This window comes from Ailuropoda melanoleuca, chromosome 14 (genome assembly GCF_002007445.2).
Source record: "Ailuropoda melanoleuca isolate Jingjing chromosome 14, ASM200744v2, whole genome shotgun sequence".
Lineage (NCBI taxonomy): Eukaryota > Metazoa > Chordata > Mammalia > Carnivora > Ursidae > Ailuropoda > Ailuropoda melanoleuca.
In genome coordinates, this window is record NC_048231.1 from 29,077,032 (window position 1) to 29,097,483 (window position 20,452).

Consider the following 20,452-nt stretch of genomic DNA (forward strand, 5'->3'; position numbering starts at 1 on the left):
GGGTCTGCCTTCGGCTCAGGTATGATCCCGAGGTCCTGGGATGAGCCCACCTGGCATCAGGCTCCCTGCTCAGCGGGGCGCCTGCTTCTTCCTCTCCCTCTGCCCCTCCCCCTGCTCCTGTTCACTCTCTCTCACTCACTTGCTCTCACATAAATAAATAAAATCTTAAAAAAAACCTTGTTCCACTGGGTCTAGGCATCTGGTAACTACCTATTTACATCTGTTTGCTGTCTGCCTCCCCCACCCCCACCTAGATCCGGGCTCTCAGGGCGGGAGATGCTCCATACAGGGTAGCTAACAAAGGAGGGACGGCCTCGTAACTGCTGGGATGGGATTCCACCGGGTTCCGGGTTCCGTACTCAGGGGCCTCAGGGGGACTCGGGGGGGCGTCTGCCTTCCCAACAACTGTACCCTCCCAGGTGCTCCTGGGGCCGTGGGGCTGCGGGTGGAGCTGAGGCTCAGTCTGGGATCTTCCTTCTGGCCATGACCTTGGGGAGTGGACCCACTGGTGGGGCGGCCTGGGAGGGTGAGGTGGGGCTCTGGCCTGAGTAATTATAAACACACTGGGGGAGACTGATGGACCCTGTATGCTCCTGCTTGCTTTCCACATGCCCCGAATCTCTGCAGCGACCTTGTTCTGCCCATTTGAAGATGAGGAAACTGAGGCTCGGGGAGGACTGGTGACCAATGACCCTCCCCAGCGGTCCTCAGAGAGTAGGCGTCCAGGCCACAGGAAGGCAGGGCTGGGTCTCCCCTCCCTGCTCGGGCTGGCCAGACCCAGGGCCTCTGGATGACCTTGTGGGGCCGAGGAGGCAAAGTTGAGGGGAGGCCACCAGCTGGGCCCCCGGGGACCCCAGCCCAGGCCCCTCACCTCCTCCTTTCCACAGAGAGGGACCCTGGATGCGCAGTGGGAATCATGGCGAAGCTTCCAGCTCTGCTGCAAATAGTCGTGTGTGGGAGGGGGAGAAGGGACCGGCGCGTCCCCTCCCTGCCCGCCCGGGCTGCTTGGCCTGTCCCAGGGCTGCTCACCCCTTCCCCTCTGCTAGACAGGGAAGAAGGACGCATGTCCTGGCAGGGCATCTCTGGGACCAGGCACCGTGCTTCATCGAGATTATGTTAACACACCCAATAGCCCTGGGAGGGGAAGCATCACCCCACTTTGAGACAGGAGCTCGAGACCCTTTTCCATTGGAGGTGACGTGACCAGGCGGTGCTGGGATTCTAGCCAGATCTGTGTGACCCACAGCCCAGTGGTCACCAGGAAACCCTATTGTCCTCCGAGGGTCAGGGGCCAACCAGCAGAAGACGGAGGAGGCAGGAGGGCTGTGGAGGCTGTGGGTGGCCCAGATGGCAGGCTGGAACTCCTAGCTCCACACATGTTTGCAGAAGGCACCCCATGACTGCCTGTCATCTCCCCAGAGCCAGCACCACTCCGGGCCTGAACCCCCTGCTACAGCCTGGCCCCAAAGCCCCAAATGAAGCCCCCATGGGGCAGTGTGTCCTGCCTGGCACCCCACAATCCCTACGGCTGCCTGCTAACTCTCATTTCAGTCCAGAAGTTAGGCTGGACAGGGGAGCCTATACCCACTGTACCCTGAAGCCCAGAGAGGGGTCGTGACTCGGTCAGGGTCAACTCCAGGTAGGCACAGAGCTGCAATGGCTCTCCCAGGGCATGGCCTTGAGGAAGAGGCCCCAGCTCGGCCCCAAAAGACCTTCCGGAGGAGGCCATGCTTGCCTGAGACCTTTGCAGGATGTCCTTTTCCGGGTCCCATCCAGCTGCGGCGGGGGTGGGGGCGGCAGGAAATGAGTGACCGCAAGTGTGGGAGGAAGGCTGGTGGTGGGAGCGGCAGGAGCAGCTCTGACGGTCAGCCTCCCAGGGCCCAACCCCTCAGTCGTGTGTGCACGGGGGACACGGGGACCTGCTGGACCCTGTGGCCTGCCCCCTGCCCATCTGCCCCCCGGGAGGACCTGAGCGAGGTGTCAGGGGCTGGCAGTGCGTGGCTCTGAGGAGGCAGGAGGGAACAGAGAGGGGACCTGAGAGAGGGACAGGGAGGGCAGGGAAGGTGCAGAGGAGGATAAGAGCGCCCGCAGAGGGCCCGGCCACCACGCACAAGGCCCGAGAGCCCTAGTCACAGCTCTCCAGCTCCGCTGGTGCCCCTGAGCCCGATGACGCCCGCCCTGCTGGCCCTGAGAGGTAGCGGGGAGAGAAGAACGTGAAGCAGACAGTAGGAGACAAGGAAAGGGGGAGCTGAGCATTGACCGGGACCCCCGCAGGGAAGGCTGGGAGTGCGGATGGGAGAGGGGACAGCAGGTGCCTTGGATCCCCTTCTGCTGCCCCCATGCTTCACCCTGCGGCCCAGTCTAGTGGGTACTGGCAGTGCAAGGTGTGTGTGTGTGGGGGGGTGCTGGGGAGGGGCCGCTGGGGGCACTTGGTGGAGAGGGTGGAGTGTAAGATGCCTTGAAGCCTCTGAGGGTAGAGCAGCTGCCTAGACGGGACTGCGGGACAGGCGGGAGTCCAGGACGAGCGTGTCAATGTGTGGGCATCAGGGCTACGACGGGGCCACCTCAGGAGCGAGTGTGGACAGAAAGGGGAAACGTCAGGGCTGAGCACCAGGTCATGGGGAGGGTAACGGGTTGGGAAAATGGAGAGGGACCAACAAAGCCACTAAGTCTGTGGTAGTTTTTACATTTTTTATAGCAGCCAAAGGAAGCTAATGAACACCGTTCACGTGGGGCACAGGACCCTATGGGATCTGGCCCCCATGAAACTCTCTGGTTCATCTTGTTCCTGTCCTCCTTTACCACCCTGTCCGCCTCCTGCTCTGAGCCTTTGCACTTGCTGTTCCTGCTTCCTGGGGCGCCTTTCCCTCACAGATCCGTTGGCTTGTTCTGGCCAAATGGTGCCGCTTCCTCCCTCCCACCCTCCCTCCTTCCCTTCCTCTTTCTCCCTCTCTCTCTCTCTTTTTTTTTTTAAGATTTATTTACTTATTTTAGAAAGAGGGCATGTGCATGGCAGGGAGGGGTAGAGGGAGAGGGAGAGAGAGAATCTCAAGCAGACTCTTTGCTGAGTGTAGAGCCGTACAGGGGCTCGATCCCAGAACCCTGAGATCACGACCCAAGCCAAAATTAAGAGTTGGACACTTAACTGAGCCACCCAGGTGCCCTATCAGAGGCTTTTCTAACCACATCTATAAAATCATAAGTCCGATGCCCCCTGTGCCCCTCCGTACATGTATCANCCCCTCTCTCTCTCTCTCTCTCTTTTTTTAAGATTTATTTACTTATTTTAGAAAGAGGGCATGTGCATGGCAGGGAGGGGTAGAGGGAGGGGGAGAGAGAGAATCTCAAGCAGACTCTTTGCTGAGTGTAGAGCTGTACAGGGGCTCGATCCCAGAACCCTGAGATCACGACCCAAGCCAAAATCAAGAGTTGGACACTTAACTGACTGAGCCACCCAGGCGCCCTATCAGAGGCTTTTCTAACCACATCTATAAAATCATAAGTCCGATGCCCCCTGTGCCCCTCTGTACATGTATCACGATGTATATATATATTTCTCTATTTGCTTCCACAAAAATGTAAGCCCCATTTGTATGTACTGCTTACCCTCGGTGCCTATAGTGTCCGGTGTTGTGAGGACTCTGCAGATATGTGTCCAATGGGTGGATGCATAAATGAATGAATGAATGGATTTGACAGATGGGGAGACTAAGACCAGGGAAGGGGAGTAAATCAAACATGGCGTCCTCCACATCCCGCTGCCCAACTGCCTTTGCTGGGCGGCCTAGGGCACCTTTCAAAGGTTTATCCCTCAGGCCCAGGTCTCAATCCTGGTTCTGCCAGGTAGTGTTCACGTGACCAGGCTGGCATCTTACCCACTCAGCTTCTGCTCCCTGGTCTCTTAGTGAATGAATGAAGGCCTCCATTCAGGCTAGAGGACCTGGAGCAGGCCTGGAGCGGGAAGAGACTGCGGGGAGGAGGAGGGACCGGCAGGGCCAGGCTCTGAAGATCCTGGGGGAGCATGGAGCATGGAGCCTGGCTCCACGAGCGAGCTGGGGAAGCCACAGAGTGGGTTTAGGGGGCAGAGGCCTGATCCAATCCTCACCTCACAAAGGACCCTCAGGGCTGCCCTGAGGATTGCGGGGCCAAGGTAGAGGCAGCGAGGACACTGCTGTGGTCCGGTCAGAGGTGGTGGGGCTGCCGGCTGATGGGGCAGTGGGGAGATTGGAGATGTGATCCGGGCAGAAATGACAAGACTCACTGAGAAGTAAAATGTGGGGTGGGGAGCAGGTGGGGATTAAGGAAGAGGACTGAGGGGTTTGAGGAGAGTTCCTGAACAGATGGGGTGACGGTGCCTCCCAGAAGCCTGCTCTGCTGTCTCAAGCACAGCAGGGAGAAGTCTGGGGCTCCAGTGCTCCAGCTAGGACTCTGGGATCCAGTCTCTCTCTCTCTCTCACTCTTTCCTGAGTTGGCATCATTCTCAGGCAGGCCGCCCCACAGAGTGCCCGCGGCCAGCAGCAACCCCAGGGCGTCTTATCAGGACAGCAAACCCAACAGAAAGAGAATTTTTCCTAATATTTCCATAACACAAGTCCTGGGCGGGGGGGGGGGNGGGAGAGGTGGGGAGGGAGTGGGACACCGTGGCGGGGCTGGATGGTGGGCAGGCAGACAGGAGGTGTCACCAGTGCCCTGCGCAGACCTGGGTGCATGGGATTTTCTGAGGGAAGGGGAGGCACAGGCCTGGCTTGGGAGGTAAAGGCCGGTGTGGGGCCTGGAGCATGATGTGTGGGTAGCCCCAGCCCTGCCTTCCTGGTCCTGATCCGGGCAGGCCTCTCCCTGCTCTCCTGCCCAGGATGGCAGGGCTGGGCTCTGACCCTCCAGCCAGGGTGAACTGCTGCCCCGCTGGACGCCTGCCCTTTCCTGCCAGTATCTCATGTCCATGATTTATGCACATCCAAAGCCTCAGATGCCACCCGGCAATGTCCATGCCGAGGCTGGGGTGCCCATGGCCTGTGCTAGCACTGTTATCTCCCCAGAGCTCAGCTGCCCCCTCGCCTGCCTGCCCGGTGAGTCAGGAAGCTGGGGAGGGGGGCCTGGAGATCGGAACTCAGGCCCCCCAACATTTCCTGGGGTCCTGGCAAGGCGGGGCTGTCCCAGAGCAGCTCTGGGGGACTGGAGAGGTCTGCCCCAGGAACTGAGCCTTAACCACTCGGCTCGGTGAGCTTTCACCAATGACACAGGCCACGGGTCCATTTAAAAATCATTTTATTATTAACATCATCTTCCCATTTAGCCAAGTGTCTGTCATGTATAAGGAATGTCGGTAAATATTCCATTTGAAGCTTCTTTGTACATATTTCCATCGATAAATAAACTCTGAATTCACATAAAAAAGTTAAACTTAAATAGCTCCTATTTCCTTCTCTTGTAACAGGCATATATTGGTGAAATAGAAACATTCTCGAACTCAGGCTTTGCTCTAAGTGAGGACAGGGATTCACATGGTACAATTATTGACAACAAAACCAAGAAATTGTCAGCTGGTGTCCTGGCTTGGACTAGGACTGAGGTGGGGAACCGAAAATTCACATTTGGTATCCGGGCCGAGGCTGGGGCAGGAGTGGTATGGGGAGGAGAGTTCTCTTGACAGCTCTGATAGAAATAATCTGCTCTGCCACTGAGTTTTAACTTTGAATATATACTTCTACATTTGCTGATTAAGTCCATTATCATTTGACTTTAAAACGCAGATGTCGACTAACAAAATATGGCACATAATTCATTTTGGACAATGTCAGTAGGTTCAAAAACTATCATGGGACTGGCCAAAACAACAACAGAAATGCGCGTGGAGAGAGCGATGAACCGGGGCTCGTTCGGTTAGTTCAGCGTGGTCAGTCGCATATCCTTCCGTGGCCTCGGTGCGGGGGGCGCCCCAGGTGGGGGCCTTGTGGGCCTGAGCGGCAGTGAGGCTGGCAGGCGCCTGCTCAGAGCACCCGGGGGATGATGGTGAAGGGCACGGCGGGGCTGCTGGCCTCCAGCTCCAGGGCCGTCAGGAAGCACTCAGTGGCCGCCGCGTCATTGCCCTGGGCTTGAAGGACCTCGCCCAGCCCGTTCCAGACCTCATGGGCCGTTGAGTTCACCTGCACCGCATCCCGGAGGATCTTCTCTGCTAGACTGTAGCGGCCCAGCTGATGAAGGATCAGAGCCTGCAGGCATCGGGGAGACAGACAGACAGACAATCAGTCAGAGAGACGCTGCAGCTCTAGGCTCTCAGCTGTCCTTGAATTCCTGCAGGTGTCTGGGAGGTGGGATCTGGGAGGATGGACCTCCATCGGACTGGGCACACACTGTAAGTTCAAATTCTTCCCACACTCAGGGGCAATAATCAAAAGAGCTGCTTGAACCATATGAAGTGGCCTGGGCTGGGCCATTTTTGAAAGATAAAAAGCTGGCAATTTCACACGGTTCAGGTGAGTACTTAATGCCCAGGAGTGAACCCAGCGGAATGGACAGTCTGTACTGACCCAGTGGGCCACCCTGCGTGTGATGGCCAGTACCTAACGGTTTTTCTAACCTAGAGAAACATCATTTGTGGCATTACTGTCATCATGATTAGAACAGAATTTTTTTTCATTGTTTGCAATCCCCCTACCATAAACAAGCCCCTGCCTTCACCACCCCCTGCTCACCCCAAGCACGGCTGTCATCTTACACAGTTTTATTTGTTTTAAAGATTGATTGATTGATTGATTGATTTTAGAGAAAGAGAGAAAGAGCGCGAGCAGGGGGAGGGGCAGAGGGAGAGGGAGGGAGAAGCTGACTCCCGCTGAGGATGGAGCCCGATGTGGGGCTCGATCTCACGACCCTGAGATCATGACCCGGGCCGAAATCAAGAGTCAGATGCTCAACCGACCGAACCACCCAGGTGCCCCGATTTTACACAGTTTTAATTAGGATGTAGGTGTCGGTCCCAAATATTTTACCATAACTATGTTTCCGAGTTGGGCATCTCTACGACTGAGGGGTTCGCCCCCTTTCATCCAATGACAGACTCTCATTAACTCAACCTCTCGCTCACGGGGCAGACACTGGGGCTGCACGCACTCTCTCTGCTCTTATACATCACACTGCTGCGACGAACAGCTTTCCAGACAGCGCGCCGCACCCGCACAGGATAGCACGTTTCAAAGCAGTGAGGGGAGGGGCGCCTGGGTGGCACAGCGGTTAAGCATCTGCCTTCGGCTCAGGGCGTGATCCTGGCGTTATGGGAGGTTAAGCATCTGCCTTCGGCTCAGGGCGTGATCCTGGCGTTATGGGATCGAGCCCCACATCAGGCTCCTCTGCTATGAGCCTGCTTCTTCCTCTCCCACTCCCCCTGCTTGTGTTCCCTCTCTCGCTGGCTGTCTCTCTGTCGAATAAATAAAATAAAATCTTTAAAAAAAAAACACCACAAAGCAGTGAGAGGAGAGGGTCAGCTACCTGCATCCAGCCCAGAAGAAGAAAGTGCCTGTCTGCCGAAATAAAGCAGACAACTACTTAACACAGTGGGATCGCACATGTCAGTCTTTGAAACGATACCTTTCAGAGCTTGGAAGTGACAAAAAACCCAAAACCCTCCCCCCCAAAACCCAACACTAAAGTTCAACGAATCTAATTTAAAAAAATTAAAAACTTTTGTTCAAAGAAAAAAATCTCAACAGTTAGAGAACAGTCTAGACCATTGTGATTGCAGATGAACAGCAGTCCTCTAAAAGGTGTAAACAAAACATGGGAAATATGTAACCTCGATTGTTGGTAAAGAAATGCAGGTTTCAAGGAGGAGGGGCGTTACGCGCTTATGAAATCAGCGGGAGACCGTGCTGTCATGCCGTCACTATAGCGGGGGGGTGGGGGGCAGGGGACCGAGCCCTGATGCTCTGCTGGTGGCTCGAGGAGGGACATGACCCTGTGCGGGTATAATTTGCAGGGTATTTGGAGAACCTCCAAAGAGGCATAGCCTCTGACCCAGTCAGACAGCTTTGGGGAAATCTGCTCTAAAAGAAGATTCTCCGAACGGCTGTCCAGCTGGTTCCACGGAGCCCTGTCCCGCACAGCACTTGTACCACCGGGCGGAGTGCAAGATCAGTGGGGCCACGGTCAAGGAGAACCACCACCTCGGGGCAGGGCGTGCTCCACGGAGGGGCACTCTCCACACCCGCAGCTCTGGCTCCCTGAACTGCCTTCCTTTTTTTTTTTTTTTTTTTAAGATTTTATTATTTATTTGACAGAAAGAGACACAGTGAGAGAAGGAACACAAGCGGGGGAGTGGGAGAGGGAGAAGCAGGCCTCCCGCTGAGCAGGAAGCCCGATGTGGGGCTCGATTCCAGGACCCTGGGATCATGTCCTGAGCCGAAGGCAGACGCTTAATGACTGAGCCACCCAGGCGCCCCCTGAACTGCCCTCCTGAGCGAGGAGGCCGAGGCGGAGGCCTGAGGCAGACAGAGGCTGTCCTCCCCTGTCAGCGTGCAGCAGACCTGTCGGCCGCACCCTCTCCGGGAGGAAGATCCGGAGGAAACAGCATACATTCCATTTCTTCTTAACATCTGTGCGTGCCCTAACCGCGTCCATGCTGGAGCCCAGCTCCCAGATCCGCTCCGTCAGAGCGGAGGCTGTGGGCAGAAGGGCGGCTCCCAAGCTGAAGCTTCAGGACAAGGGCCGTGGCCCGGAGTCAGTCCCTGCCATGAGGGTTTCACCTTGTCTCCTGAAATTCCTCTCGCCAGACGACAGGCCTTGCCGCTCTCCGGTGTGAACTGCTGGGTGTCGGCGGCCTTGCACAGGCTGCTCGGGGTCAGGCGTGCAGAGACCACGAGGGAGAGCCTCCCGCTCTCTCCCCAGAGCGGCTCTTCCCCACCCGTGAGCCGGCCGGGGAACTGTGTGCCGCCAGCAGGGACAGATATCCAGCACGGACCCGGCTTCCCGGCCAGACGACGGGTAGTGATAATAGAGGACGTGTCCATACCTGGCTGTGAGGCCCGCTTCTGCTGCTGTGGAGAAAGGTCCCGCAGTGGAGAAGCACCTATCGCACCTACCACACGGTGGGGAAGTGTCCCCATGCATGTCCCCATCTTGTGGGTGAGTCGACTACGGCTCCTGCAAGCCGCGTCCCTGGCCCCAGCCAGCTACCACAGAGCTGGGGTAGGACCCGCGTACCCTAACTCCAGGGCCTGCCTGAAATCCATTTGGCTGCAGAGTCCCAGGTGGGGCAGAAGTAAGTAGGCACCTCTGTCTCCCGCCGGGGAGCTGTCCCCACCCTGGCCCTCCTTCAGAGAAACTTGGACAGCTCAGTGCCCACACTTCTCAATCCTGGCGGTCAGGCGGAAAAGAACGCAGAGGTCTTCCCTAGGTGGTGTGCAACAGGATGTGAGGGACAACGAGCTCCTGCCTCCAGCTTGAGCTCACTCTAGAACATTCCGGTTTAACCAAAAGAGAAGTAAGAGGAGGGAGGGAGTCTGGGGGTGGTGGCAGGAGCAGGGGCATGAAGATGACAAAAGTTGCCCTATCCTATTCCTTCAGGGTGTGAACCCTTTTCTGAGTGGCCCTCCCACCCATGCTGTGCGTGCTGGGCAATGGGTGATGAGGGACAAGCGCCCTGGTAAGACAGAAAGAGGCGTCTCTGGTTTCTCGGCTGCAGGCCGAGAATATAATTTAGGTCCCACTAGACTCTGCTGCAGAGCCAGCCCCACCGCTGTTTTCTTGCTCTGCATGGAATGTTTTCTCCCCATCAGGCACAATGCTAGGCACGTGTGCTTGGCTCAGCTCACATCACCACCGCTTTAGATAAAGAGACAAATTTCAGCAAGGCCAGGGATCTTGGCCAAGGTCACAGGGCCAGTGAATATGGAGCTGCAGGCCAGCCCAGGTCTGCCTGAGGCCAAAACCCCCATGCTCCCCACTACAGCTTCCTACCCTCTCCCCCACTCACTGCTGCCCCTGTGGCTTTAAGAGACAAGCCCAGAGCCCCTCAGGCACTAACCCAGATATATCTGAGCAACTGCAAATGGGCATCTGCGGGTGGGTCTTCCCTTCCATTTCTCCAACCATGGATCACTGGCTCTGTCGCTCCTCCCCATGCTTATGACCAAGACATGGTTCCTCTCCAGCCGAGCTTTTCTCCAGCTCAGTCAGCTGCTTGGGAGCACCCCATATATTCACTCAAGGACCAGGAGATTTCCTTGTCTCCCTTTGGTGGCCCACTGGCTGGCTGTAATCGTGAGACTAGGGATGGATGTAGGTGCCAAAGGACAGCGGGGTCTTGTTAGCCAGAAAGCAGGCCAATGAGAGGTGGAGACCCAGGAAGGCCAGGGCCTTGGCCCAGCAAGACCCAGAGGTCATTCCTCTCAGCAGCAATGACCTGCCCCCACCCTGCTGGAGTTAGGACAAGGACACCAGCCTTTTTGCTGGGAATTTTGTTTAGAAGATGGCAGGGTACTGAATCTGGCTGCAGCCTGTCACGGGGGCTCCAGGGTATACAGCAGGGGTCAAGTCTACCCACCCCCCAAATGCCTGCAGAGAACCAGCCAATGGGCTAATCTGACCTATTGCCCTCAGCACTGGGCAGCAGAGAGTCTTCATGTTCTCGAGGGTTCTAGGGCCCTTGTGGGCTTGGAAATTTCCAGCCCATATACCTGGACTTACATTCCTAATGAAGGAACAGGCTATCCTTTCCAGATGACCTTGAAGCTCCCTGAGCAATCTGTTTAGTGGAATTAATTCCTAAAGCTGGAGCTGCTCAGGGAGACATCGGACGCTTGCCAGGGGCTGCCAGCTCAGGCTTGGCAAGGGAAAGAAAAATCAGTCTCTGCCCAGTGCCCCAGCAAGCCAAGAGCGGCTCAGAAATCAGTCACATAATGCGATCAACCAGGACAAGCTCCGGCTGGGTTCTGAGCCATTGCTGGCAAATTGGCCAGAGGTGGGCTGGGACCTGGCGGTCAGGACCGACACACCACCCGAGCCCCAGTGTGCTAGGAGAGGCCTTTCTTGGCTTTGTTGTGCTCTTATGCACTAAAACCCTGACACCCTTTCCAATTCTATAGACCTTGGTTCCTCTCTTCTCCAACCATCAATGGCCTAACTCTCGAGGCCGGCATGTAAGTATTCTCACCACTGGCTGGATCCAGCTTTCTCCTAGTACAGACCTCTGAAAGCCCAGGCATTTCTGCAGGATGCATCCCCCAGCCCCCTTCCACCTCTCCAACCTTAGCCATTCCTGGTCTGGCCCTTCCTGCTGGACCTCTAGTCCATCTGCTCACAGCCTTGTTGATTGCCGTTCCCCCAAGAGCCCAGGCCACACTCCCCCCACCCCCACCTTAGGCAGTACTACCCAGAGGCATGGGTCCTGCTCCCAGCCCCCAGGCTGGCAGGAGACAGAGATTTCCAGGACTGACATATGTCATTACCAGAATAACCCACCTTCTCCCCCATATCAAAATCCAAAACCCCGCTGAGTGACTGTCCGGATCCCAATCACGTGCTGGGGATACAGAGGAGGCCAAGGAGGCTGCTCTCAAAGCTTGGGGCTCAGTGCAAATCCTAACGAGACTGAGCGATGGCTGCACGCCGGGTGCTGGGCTGTGCCGAAGACCTGAGACACTTGTGCAGGCAGCGAGTGGCCGATCTGAGACGTGAACTCGCCTGCTTTGTGTCTGCTTCTCACACCAGACCCTCCTTCCTTCTCCGGGAGAGGCTGTGCAAACAGACTCCCACCCTTCTCCACCCCGGCGTTCCTGAGCCGCTGCAGGTAAGGAGCCAGCGGGGCTGGCCTTCCTGGAAGAGGGGACCCACCCGCAGGCATCTTATTTGTCCCTTTCTTTGGACACAAATGAAGACAGCCTCCCAAGCTGGTGATTATTATAATCAGGTGTTCTGTACAAACACGATCTTGGTGCTGTACCGAATTGCAAGGAAGGGAGGAAATCAAACCTGTTATTTCAAAGGAGACGAAATGGACTTGGCTAATTTGAGGACAATTAGCCTCTTCCTCAAACGTCTTGTGTGTGTGCGCGCACCCATGTGCACACATGTGCAATAACTGATGCCCAACGACTGAAGAAATTGCCACATGCCGCGGGCAGCCATGCAGGAGCCCGGTGCAGGCTTCCTGTCCCAGCCCTGGATCAGGTGACCCACAGCAAAGGCTGCAGGACCAACAGACGTCCCCGTGGCGCTCTGCACAATTGCCAAGTCAGCCCTTTGCTGGGCTCAAGGGCATGTCGTGGACCACTGCTTGTCCCTGGAGGGGTATGGCACAGAGAGATAATGGCCCTGCAAAGAAGCATCCTTCCCAATGCCGAACCACCGCTAAAAAGCAGCCTTGCGGCTCAGCTCTAGCTGGGGGTCGGGCAGCGGTGTCTACATAGCTATTGCCTTTCCCCAGGTGGGATGCGCTGGAAATCAAACACTGGGCAGCAGGGTGGGGATGGGCAGCTCCCCTGTCTCGCTTGCCCTATCTCGCCGGGCGTCTGCTGCTCCCCACCTGTGGGCACTGCTCTCGGCTTCTGGAGCAGAGGTCAGCAGCTGCCTTGCCATGTCCGAGCAGGCCTGGGTTTGGCAGAGGCCGCTGGCCCTACCAAGGTGAGGGGGGGGTCATCTGGTGTCAGGGGTGGCACTGGGGCATTTAAGAGTCTTCTGTCCCCATCGCACCACTGTGGGGCTGGGGGCCGAAGCTTAGGGCAGCCTTGTCAGGAGACTCCTCTAAAAATACAGGTAAACCCGAGAGGACAAATGCATGGAGCCACCAGGTTCGATTAACTTTTCACGTGCAAAATATTATACCCAATGCACTGTGTGTGTCACCCATAGCCAAACGCCTCCCTGACTGCACTGTGAGGGAGGTACTGCGACAGCCGAGGTGCTTTACCTCCATCCCAACTCACCCACTCGGCCTTGCCCTGAACGCCTGCAGGACGGGGACTGGGCAGCGCTGGAATGAATAAATGAGGAGACCCCAAATATCTACGAGACAAGAATCATGTTTAAAGCCACTGCTGACCAAGTCCAGGTCTGCCCAGCCCAGAGCCGGCGCTCCTGCCCCCCACAGCATGCCTCAGAGAGGATGAAGGACTTTGTGAGCACTCATGAGCCAGGGGCCTGAGGGCAAGGGCTGTCCCCAGAGGAAGTAGACAGGGGCTCATGACCACATCTACCGCCTCTCCTGGGATGTTCAAGCCAAACCAGCACCTCCAAGGCTTTTGGACAAAGATATATAAGCCTCCCCCTGGAGGGCCTTCTGTTGTTAGGACCCTGGGATTGTGAGGGCAGCTAAAGGAAAGCCCGTTTTCCTAGCCTGTCGCCCTCTGGGACAATGACAGAGCTGCTGAGCTGGCTGCAGCCTGAGCTGTGGCTCTGCTGGCCAGAAGTGGCTCGTTGTCGGGGGATCAGGACAGGTGAGGGGTTCTAAAGATCTCTGCAGGCTCTGGCAACAGCCAGAGGACCCGCCCGGCACAAGGGAAAGGCCTGGCACTCTCTTAGAGAGTGCGGAGTGTAGGTTAAGAGCGTGGCCTGAGGCTCCCTGGGACAGGGTGTGAACCAGCCCCACCAGTGACTTGAGGACTTCTGGGTCCCAGATGCTTTGTCTGTATAAGGGGGACAAGTACCAACTCACAGGAGAGTCGTGAGGCCCAAATGAGAACCATGTTGTTTGTAAAGCACTCAGTAAACCTTTGGTGAATGGTCACCATCATCAATGTCATTACCATCGTTATTGTTACTCCTACTGACCGAGGGAGGGGAGGCCCTTCCAGGACGCCCATGGTTGCATGACTCCTCACTGCCAACCTTGCGTCCCTCTGGATAGTTCTCTGTAAGAGCAAGGACCATCTGATTTGTCCTTGCATGTGCGGCCCCCAGAGTGGGACTGGCACAGAGGAGGTTCCCGGTGAGTATCTGGTGAACGGACAGACAAGCGGATGGCGTGGGACACGTGTGATGGGGGGAAGACAGAGGTGGGCATGACTCCTTGCCAGTGCTTTCCACTAACGCATGCCGAACTCCTGGCCTCAGGTCACCCGTCCACACTTCCATCAGCGCCTGTCCCCTCGGAGCCTCCTCTGCCTTCGGGGGACACCAGAGAGGCAGCTGTCTGCAGGAGGGGAGCAGCCCCATGGGAGAAGGTGCTCTGTTCCCAGGGGGTGCCACGGCCTCCCCTCAGGGATCTGGCCACACACCACAGATCTGACGCTGCTTCTGAAAGACTCTCCGGTCGGACACTCTGGGAGAGACGAGGAAACAGGGCCAGGGAGGAAACGAGCCTTGCGTCAGGCCAGAGTGGGACTAGATTCCTGAAGGTGCTGGGAGGAGGGGGCCTGGTGTGGTGCCTGGAGGAGGGGGCCTGGTGTGGTGTCTGGCACGGGGACCCCAAGCTCCGTGCTCTGACTCAGCCCTCAGCCCCACCTGCTTGGAGCTTTCCTGCCAGGGGCTATGTGCGTGGCAGAGGGAGAGCTTCCTGGAAGCCCCCCGGGCCCCCAAGAAGGAACAGGGACCCCATGTGAGCTCCCGCCCCTCCCCAGAAGTTGTGGACTGGTGGGATTGGAGTGTGCATGAGCTGAGGAAACCAGCACGCTAGCCCCCAGGTCTTGTCAGGGATTTGCCTTTTCCTTCCTGAGGACGTAATCCATCAGACAGGAGCAGGGTGGTAGTGGCTGTGCTCTCCAAACGATTTTCCTGTCACATCAGAGTATAAATAGACTGCCAGCCAGGGCCACCCTGAGAAGGCCACGGGCTCCGTGGGAAGGCAAGGTGAGGGGCTGCCCCCGGCCTCCCTTCCCCGGGAGTGGCCCTTTCTTCCCTGGTGAGGATCAAAGGCACTGACAGTTCTCTGCTGAGCATTTTGTGGGCACAGCTGAGGGGGCAGCCTGAGCCCCACCCTGCTTCCCAACAATGCCTTGAAAAGGAGCTGAAAACACACTTGGATGGGGTGGGGGTGGGGCCCAGCTTCTCTACCTGGATTCCAGTGGCCCTGGGTGAGGTCTGGTCTATACCCGGCTCTGCTTTATGTTTCATTTCTGTGTGTTTTGAGTGCTTAGAAATGCACGCTGCCTTGCCAGGCGGCCGAGTGTGTGTTTCCTGGCCAACTATGCCGGCCTTGGAAGGGCCTGCCTAACCAGCCCAGGAGCTCCGAAGGGGCCACGTCCTAGATGTCCTGGCTGATGCCAAGGTCATCACTGCCCTACAGCCCTTACACACATCTGCCCACTGAACCTCCGGAGTCGGGTGGGGTTCACACATTGCAACTCAGCCCCCTTTACTGGGTCAGTCAAAAGCGAGTTGGGGGTGCCCTGGAAAAGGGCCTCCTGAAGGGTCAGCCGGTCGGAAATCTGGGGTAAGGACTGGTATGAAGCTGGTCTTTTCATTTTGGCCATTTTACGTCATTTTGGCCGTTTCCATAAAGGCCCAGGCCAGCCATTCCTGGCAACCTCGTACCCATCTAACCACAGATCGCAGGCTCGCATGCGGCGGCCACAGCCACCAGCCAGGTTCTCCAGGTCTCGTCCACTCCACCTGGCCCTCACACAGGGACAGAACATTCATGAAACTACTTAACCTTATGAGCAAACGGCCACTGACATCCTATACCAGGGACCCGGACTGAAGAGCAGGAAGGAAGAGGCTGAGAGACAAAGGGGAGAAGGGAGACGTGGGCTGAGCAGCTCCTGGGGAAGGGCCAGTGACCGGACAGGCTGTGCCGAGAAGGGGCTCTTTGTGACGAGATGAGTGGAAGCCAGGCCCCCGCGATAGCTGGTCCTGCTCCATCTACGATGGGGCCAGAGATGGACATTACAGGAAAATGTTCTCATGTCCGCGGCTGGGCAGGCGTGGTATGTGGGGGGGGGGGCAGGAGGGGCAGGGGTCTGAGCACTGAACAAACAGACCATGGAGGCTTTCCTTCAGGGTGTGCTGTGAATTGGAGCTGAATATTCCAGAAGTGGGAAGGCAAAGACCCCCAGCCCCTCCCTTACCTCCACCCAGGGGACGACCAGACATGCCTCAGAGCCTGCCGGCATCTTTGTTCACTCAGGACATCTGACGGCTATGGGAGGCTGTGCTCTCGCTGGGCCCCTTTTCCAGGTCAAATGTTTTATTTGAAGAAATGTGCCTTCTGGAGACCAGGACTTTCTAGCATTGAACTCAACTCAGAAGGAAACAAAACTCAATTTTCCCCAAACCTCTTATTTTTCTGAGCCAGCAGCCAATCATCCATGGCAGCAGAGCTCCTGGGGTGAGGAGGGGGCTCGGGCCTCTGCTTTATGACGCATGAGACCCTGCTGCAGGCCCTGACAGGCAGCCTCCCACTGTTGCTTACTCCCGCCAGTGATGGGGAGCTCACCATTGCCCTGGGCAGCCCACACCATTAGTGGGCAGTCTGAACTGTCAGTTAAAAATGTGGAGCCCTAATTAGGCTTTTTGTCTAATTCCCACTCTCTGATGTTCCTTGAGTCCTCTGGAGTCATATGGAAAACGTCCCCTCCCCTCCCCTTTTCACCTGATAGTCCTTCAGGATCTGAAGAAAGCTTCCAGAATCACACACGCATGCACGCGGAGTCTAGGGCGTTAGAGGAACAGTAAACTCAGGCCTCCCTACCCCCCCACCTCACTGAATTCTGCCACTGAGCACAGCACCCAAAGGAGACCACACTGTACGTTCAGAAGGAGGAGCTATTAAGCTCCAAGACAACGTGAGTGTGGCTCTTCCTTTTCGTAAAGCATTTGACTGGCAGCATCTTTCAAAGCTTCTTTCCTTCAGAATGGTCTGGAATATCCTGGAGGAGCTGATTCTGCAAATAGCACGACAGGCTGTCAGGCAGGAAACATGCCAGCAGGGAGGATGGGGGCAGTCTGGCGATAAGCCAAAGGGCCTGCCCAGCCTCGCATGCATTTCACGCAGAAATCTCAATTTGGCCCCGAATTTCCTCTGGCCTAATTTCTTTGAAACTGGGTACTTCCATGTTGGTGCCAAAATATCCACACGCTGTGGTGGCTTTTAGAGGACAGTCATTGGGGACCCCTGGGACATTGAGGCGAGGGACCACAGCAGCCAGCTCACCAGCAGCTTCTAAACACCAAAGACCCCCAGCCTGCCCCTGCTGTAGAAAAATGTCCAGAGTGTGGTCAGGGATGGCAGAGAAGAGCACGTGAGCATTCCCCAACGGGCCGGCCTCCTTATTTCCTAGGCAGGAGACAGGCGCCCTGAGGGGGCAAGCACTCCACCCAGATCACAGAGTGAGCTGAGGAACAGCACCAGGGTCCCAGGCTGGGGCTCTGTTTGGTCGACTATAACCACTGGTGCTTCTAGTTTTTTCCTCCCTTCTGTGAACTTCCCTGAACACCTGCAGATGTTCTGGTACCAATATGCTGAGGGCTGGGAGCTCAGTGGCATCTACTGTCAGTCTAGTCTTGCGCCTTGCCCTCTCTGAGCCAGGCAGGGCTGAGCGTCTTTGCGGAGGCCCCGCATCTAGAACAGAGTAAGGCCTGCTGAAAGGAGGGGAAGGGAGGACATTCCAGAAGACAGCACACCTTTTTCTTAACAAATGAGAAAACTGAAGCTCAGAGTCAGGGGGACTGGCTCATGGCCACATGGCTACTCATGCCTCTGAAAGCTTAACGTGGACAGGTGTGTGGGCAGTTGCAGCTGGGAAGGGCCTTACGGATGACAGACATGGGAAAAGGGTCCTGGGCGGGCAAGCACCTGGCTCAGTCAGCCAGCCAGGTGGAGGCCAAGTTGGGTCTAAGAACCCAGGTTCCAGAGGACCAGCTCAGGGGACCAGGGTCTCTGGAGGGTGCCGAGCAGTTAGGGGACCAAGAGACACATTCTAAGAGGACTTCTCAGGGTTAGCTGGCTCTGGATGGGGCTGTCCAGGGAGCAATCCTCTTTGGGGGAGAAGTTCTGGGGATGTGACTTCCCGTCCAGCTCTATCAGCCTGCCGGGGCTCTGCAGGTCCCTCTCCCACGCGGTGGGCTGCCACACTCCAGTGGGGCTAGACTGTGGGCTCCCAGACCCAGGTGAGCACCAAAGGACCTAGCTTGAGAGGGGCTGACGGGACTGCTCACAACGGCGTGATGGGAACCATGCCCACCCTACCCAGCACCCCCTCCAAGTCTGGACCCTGCTGTGTGGAGCAGGACAGCCCAGCTCCCTTGCATTCGGCCGGCTCTGCTCATCCTACAGCCGCCCCCTCTGCAATGTCTGCTGGCAGCTGAGATCATTTAGGAAACTGGTCACCCTCCAAATCAGAGATGGGGTACCCTGTGCCCTCAGCAGTCTCCCCTGCCCTAACTAGGACCCAGCTATCTAGGGCTCTGACTCCCTTTCTTTACCTGCCCTTTGGAATTACTGGTTGTAGAGGTTTTGTTAGTCAGGAAAAAAATGGCAGAGCCCCTCTCTGACTTCAGCATCGTAAAGGCTAACAAGGCATCTGCTTCCTTCCTGGAAACATCTCAAAGGCAGCCTTCGAGCTGCTCCCTTTGAGTCCCAAGCACAGCTCCCACTCCCAGCCCTGGGAGGTGAACCACTTTGATCTGGGTGCTAATGCCTGGGGGTCAAACACTGCTGCAGGCTGGCCCCTGGAGACCAGGCCAAGGGCAGTAGGGGAATCCCTGTATCTGGTGGGGTGAGTTCTCTTCCCCCCTCCACTGCAGCCCTGGGCAAGGTTTGCACAAATTCCACGAACGCACACACAGAAACACCGGCATCAGCACCTCTATAGCTCTGCATGGCGCACTGACCTAATTGAAGAAATGTCCAGGACAGTCCCATGAGCCGTCAAAGGACACCAGTGAGAAGGTCTGCCTCTGTGCATCTCAGGTGAGCACCCTGGCAAGGGGTGGAAAGGGGACAAGGGGAAGCCCTGGGGTCCCCAGAAACATACAGGGATGCTGGGCATCCTCCTTACCCTGATGCCTGTGACAGTTCTTGGTAAAATTCCAGATGATTCTCCACCTTCCCCTCCCCCAATCTGCCATTTAAATTGCATGCCCGGCTGTTGCAGTGAGTATTAGCTCAGAGGCTCAGCGTGGACATGAATATTAGCTACCACTTCTCAGGTGAGAGAAAGCCACAGCTTGGCCCTGGTGCTGTGGGACCCGCCACATCCCAGCCAGCATTTTCTGTGGGTGCTAACACGGCTCCCTTGCTCGTACTTTTCCATTGGTAATGGGCAAGAGACTCCTGTTGACTTATTTCTACATCTCCCTGGTTGACTTATTTATTTATTTTTATCTACCTTCCCCAACAACAAGTCAGGCAGGGACAACAGCACAGGGCGGCCTGGAAGTCAGTGCTTCCCCATGGCCCCACGGCCGAGTTACCCACGCAGTGGAAAGTTTGGTGCTAATCACTCCCCGGAGGCAGAGGCCCAGCCTTCCACCCTCTGGGGAGGCTGCTGCCACCCCAGGTGGGTTTGGGAAGATGGCGTTCCACCCCAGCCCTGTGCAGCCCAGCTAGTGAAGCTCTGAGTGAACCTCAGGCCCAGCCTTCCCCTGGGGTCCTGGGACCCCGGCTTCCACAGGACAGAATGGCGGCACAGGCAGACGCTTAGCTCTCCCTGCGGCGACGGAGATGGGTGGGCATGGCGGGAGAGACATGGCCCAGAGCTCTGGTGGGGGACGTGTCTGACAGCCCTCTGCTGGAAGTTCCCTAAACTCTGGAGAATATTCACACACAACCCCCACAGAGCTGAGCTGAGGGCTTGCTGGGAGCCCCTGTGCCAGAGCGTGGGAGAGTCCTAGAAACCTCTTGCCCCATTTCTGAGGTCCAGGGCTGGGCTTCCTTCCCAGTGACCCTGACAGACCCTCATCGGGCCTCTGATGGGGCAGGGGGAGTGTGTCACACCTTTCACTGGGGTGTGAAAGCAAGCTCCACTTGCTTCTGACCATTGATCAAAATGGCAGAAGCCTGTCCCAATTATTCCCACCGAGAAGTCCTGGTCATCCCTGGGGCAGGAGCGCAGGACTGGAGGGCGCCCTGCCGGTTGGTGGAGGCACACCGCCCAGGCCTGCTCTGTGGCTCACCACCAAACACCCAGCTTGGGCAGAAGCTTCTCTCTGCCTCACTTTTCCAGCCTAGAGCACAAAGTGGTGGAGCAAGTGCTCAAGATGGCAATTCTAGGGTTTGGTGAAGTCTTCCACCAACAAATATTTTTGGGGGTCACCTATTGTACCTCTAGTTTCAAAACTTAAGTGTTAACTAGAAAAACAAGCAGAAAATGGTATAGGGCAGCGTCTCTTTCTGCAGTCCGGGGGGAAGACTGCTCATGGCATGCCACGAAAGGGACAGGGCTGGGGGCCTTCGTGGAGGAAGAGAGGCTGACACAGACCGGACAGTGGCCCTGGAACCTGGCTTCCCGTGGCACTGCGTTGGCCGGGCTGCACGCTGTGGGGTCGCTGGGCCGTGCTGCGCAGCTTTCTCTCTGACACTTGA

At 56.8% G+C, this 20,452-nt stretch overlaps 1 protein-coding gene across 6 annotated transcripts in view; it reads right to left on the reverse strand.

Moving 5' to 3' along the window:
- Window positions 1-5,248: 5,248 nt before the first annotated feature.
- TTC7B (tetratricopeptide repeat domain 7B) overlaps window positions 5,249-20,452 on the reverse strand; it is a 226,892-nt gene continuing 211,688 nt past the window's right edge. For all 6 annotated transcript variants that reach the window (XM_034642624.1, XM_034642623.1, XM_034642620.1 and 3 more), the window contains one exon: window positions 5,249-6,209. In XM_034642624.1, coding sequence (XP_034498515.1) covers window positions 5,988-6,209 — 222 coding nt within the window. In that variant the 3' untranslated portion in view covers window positions 5,249-5,987. The remainder of the gene's footprint in view (window positions 6,210-20,452) is intronic.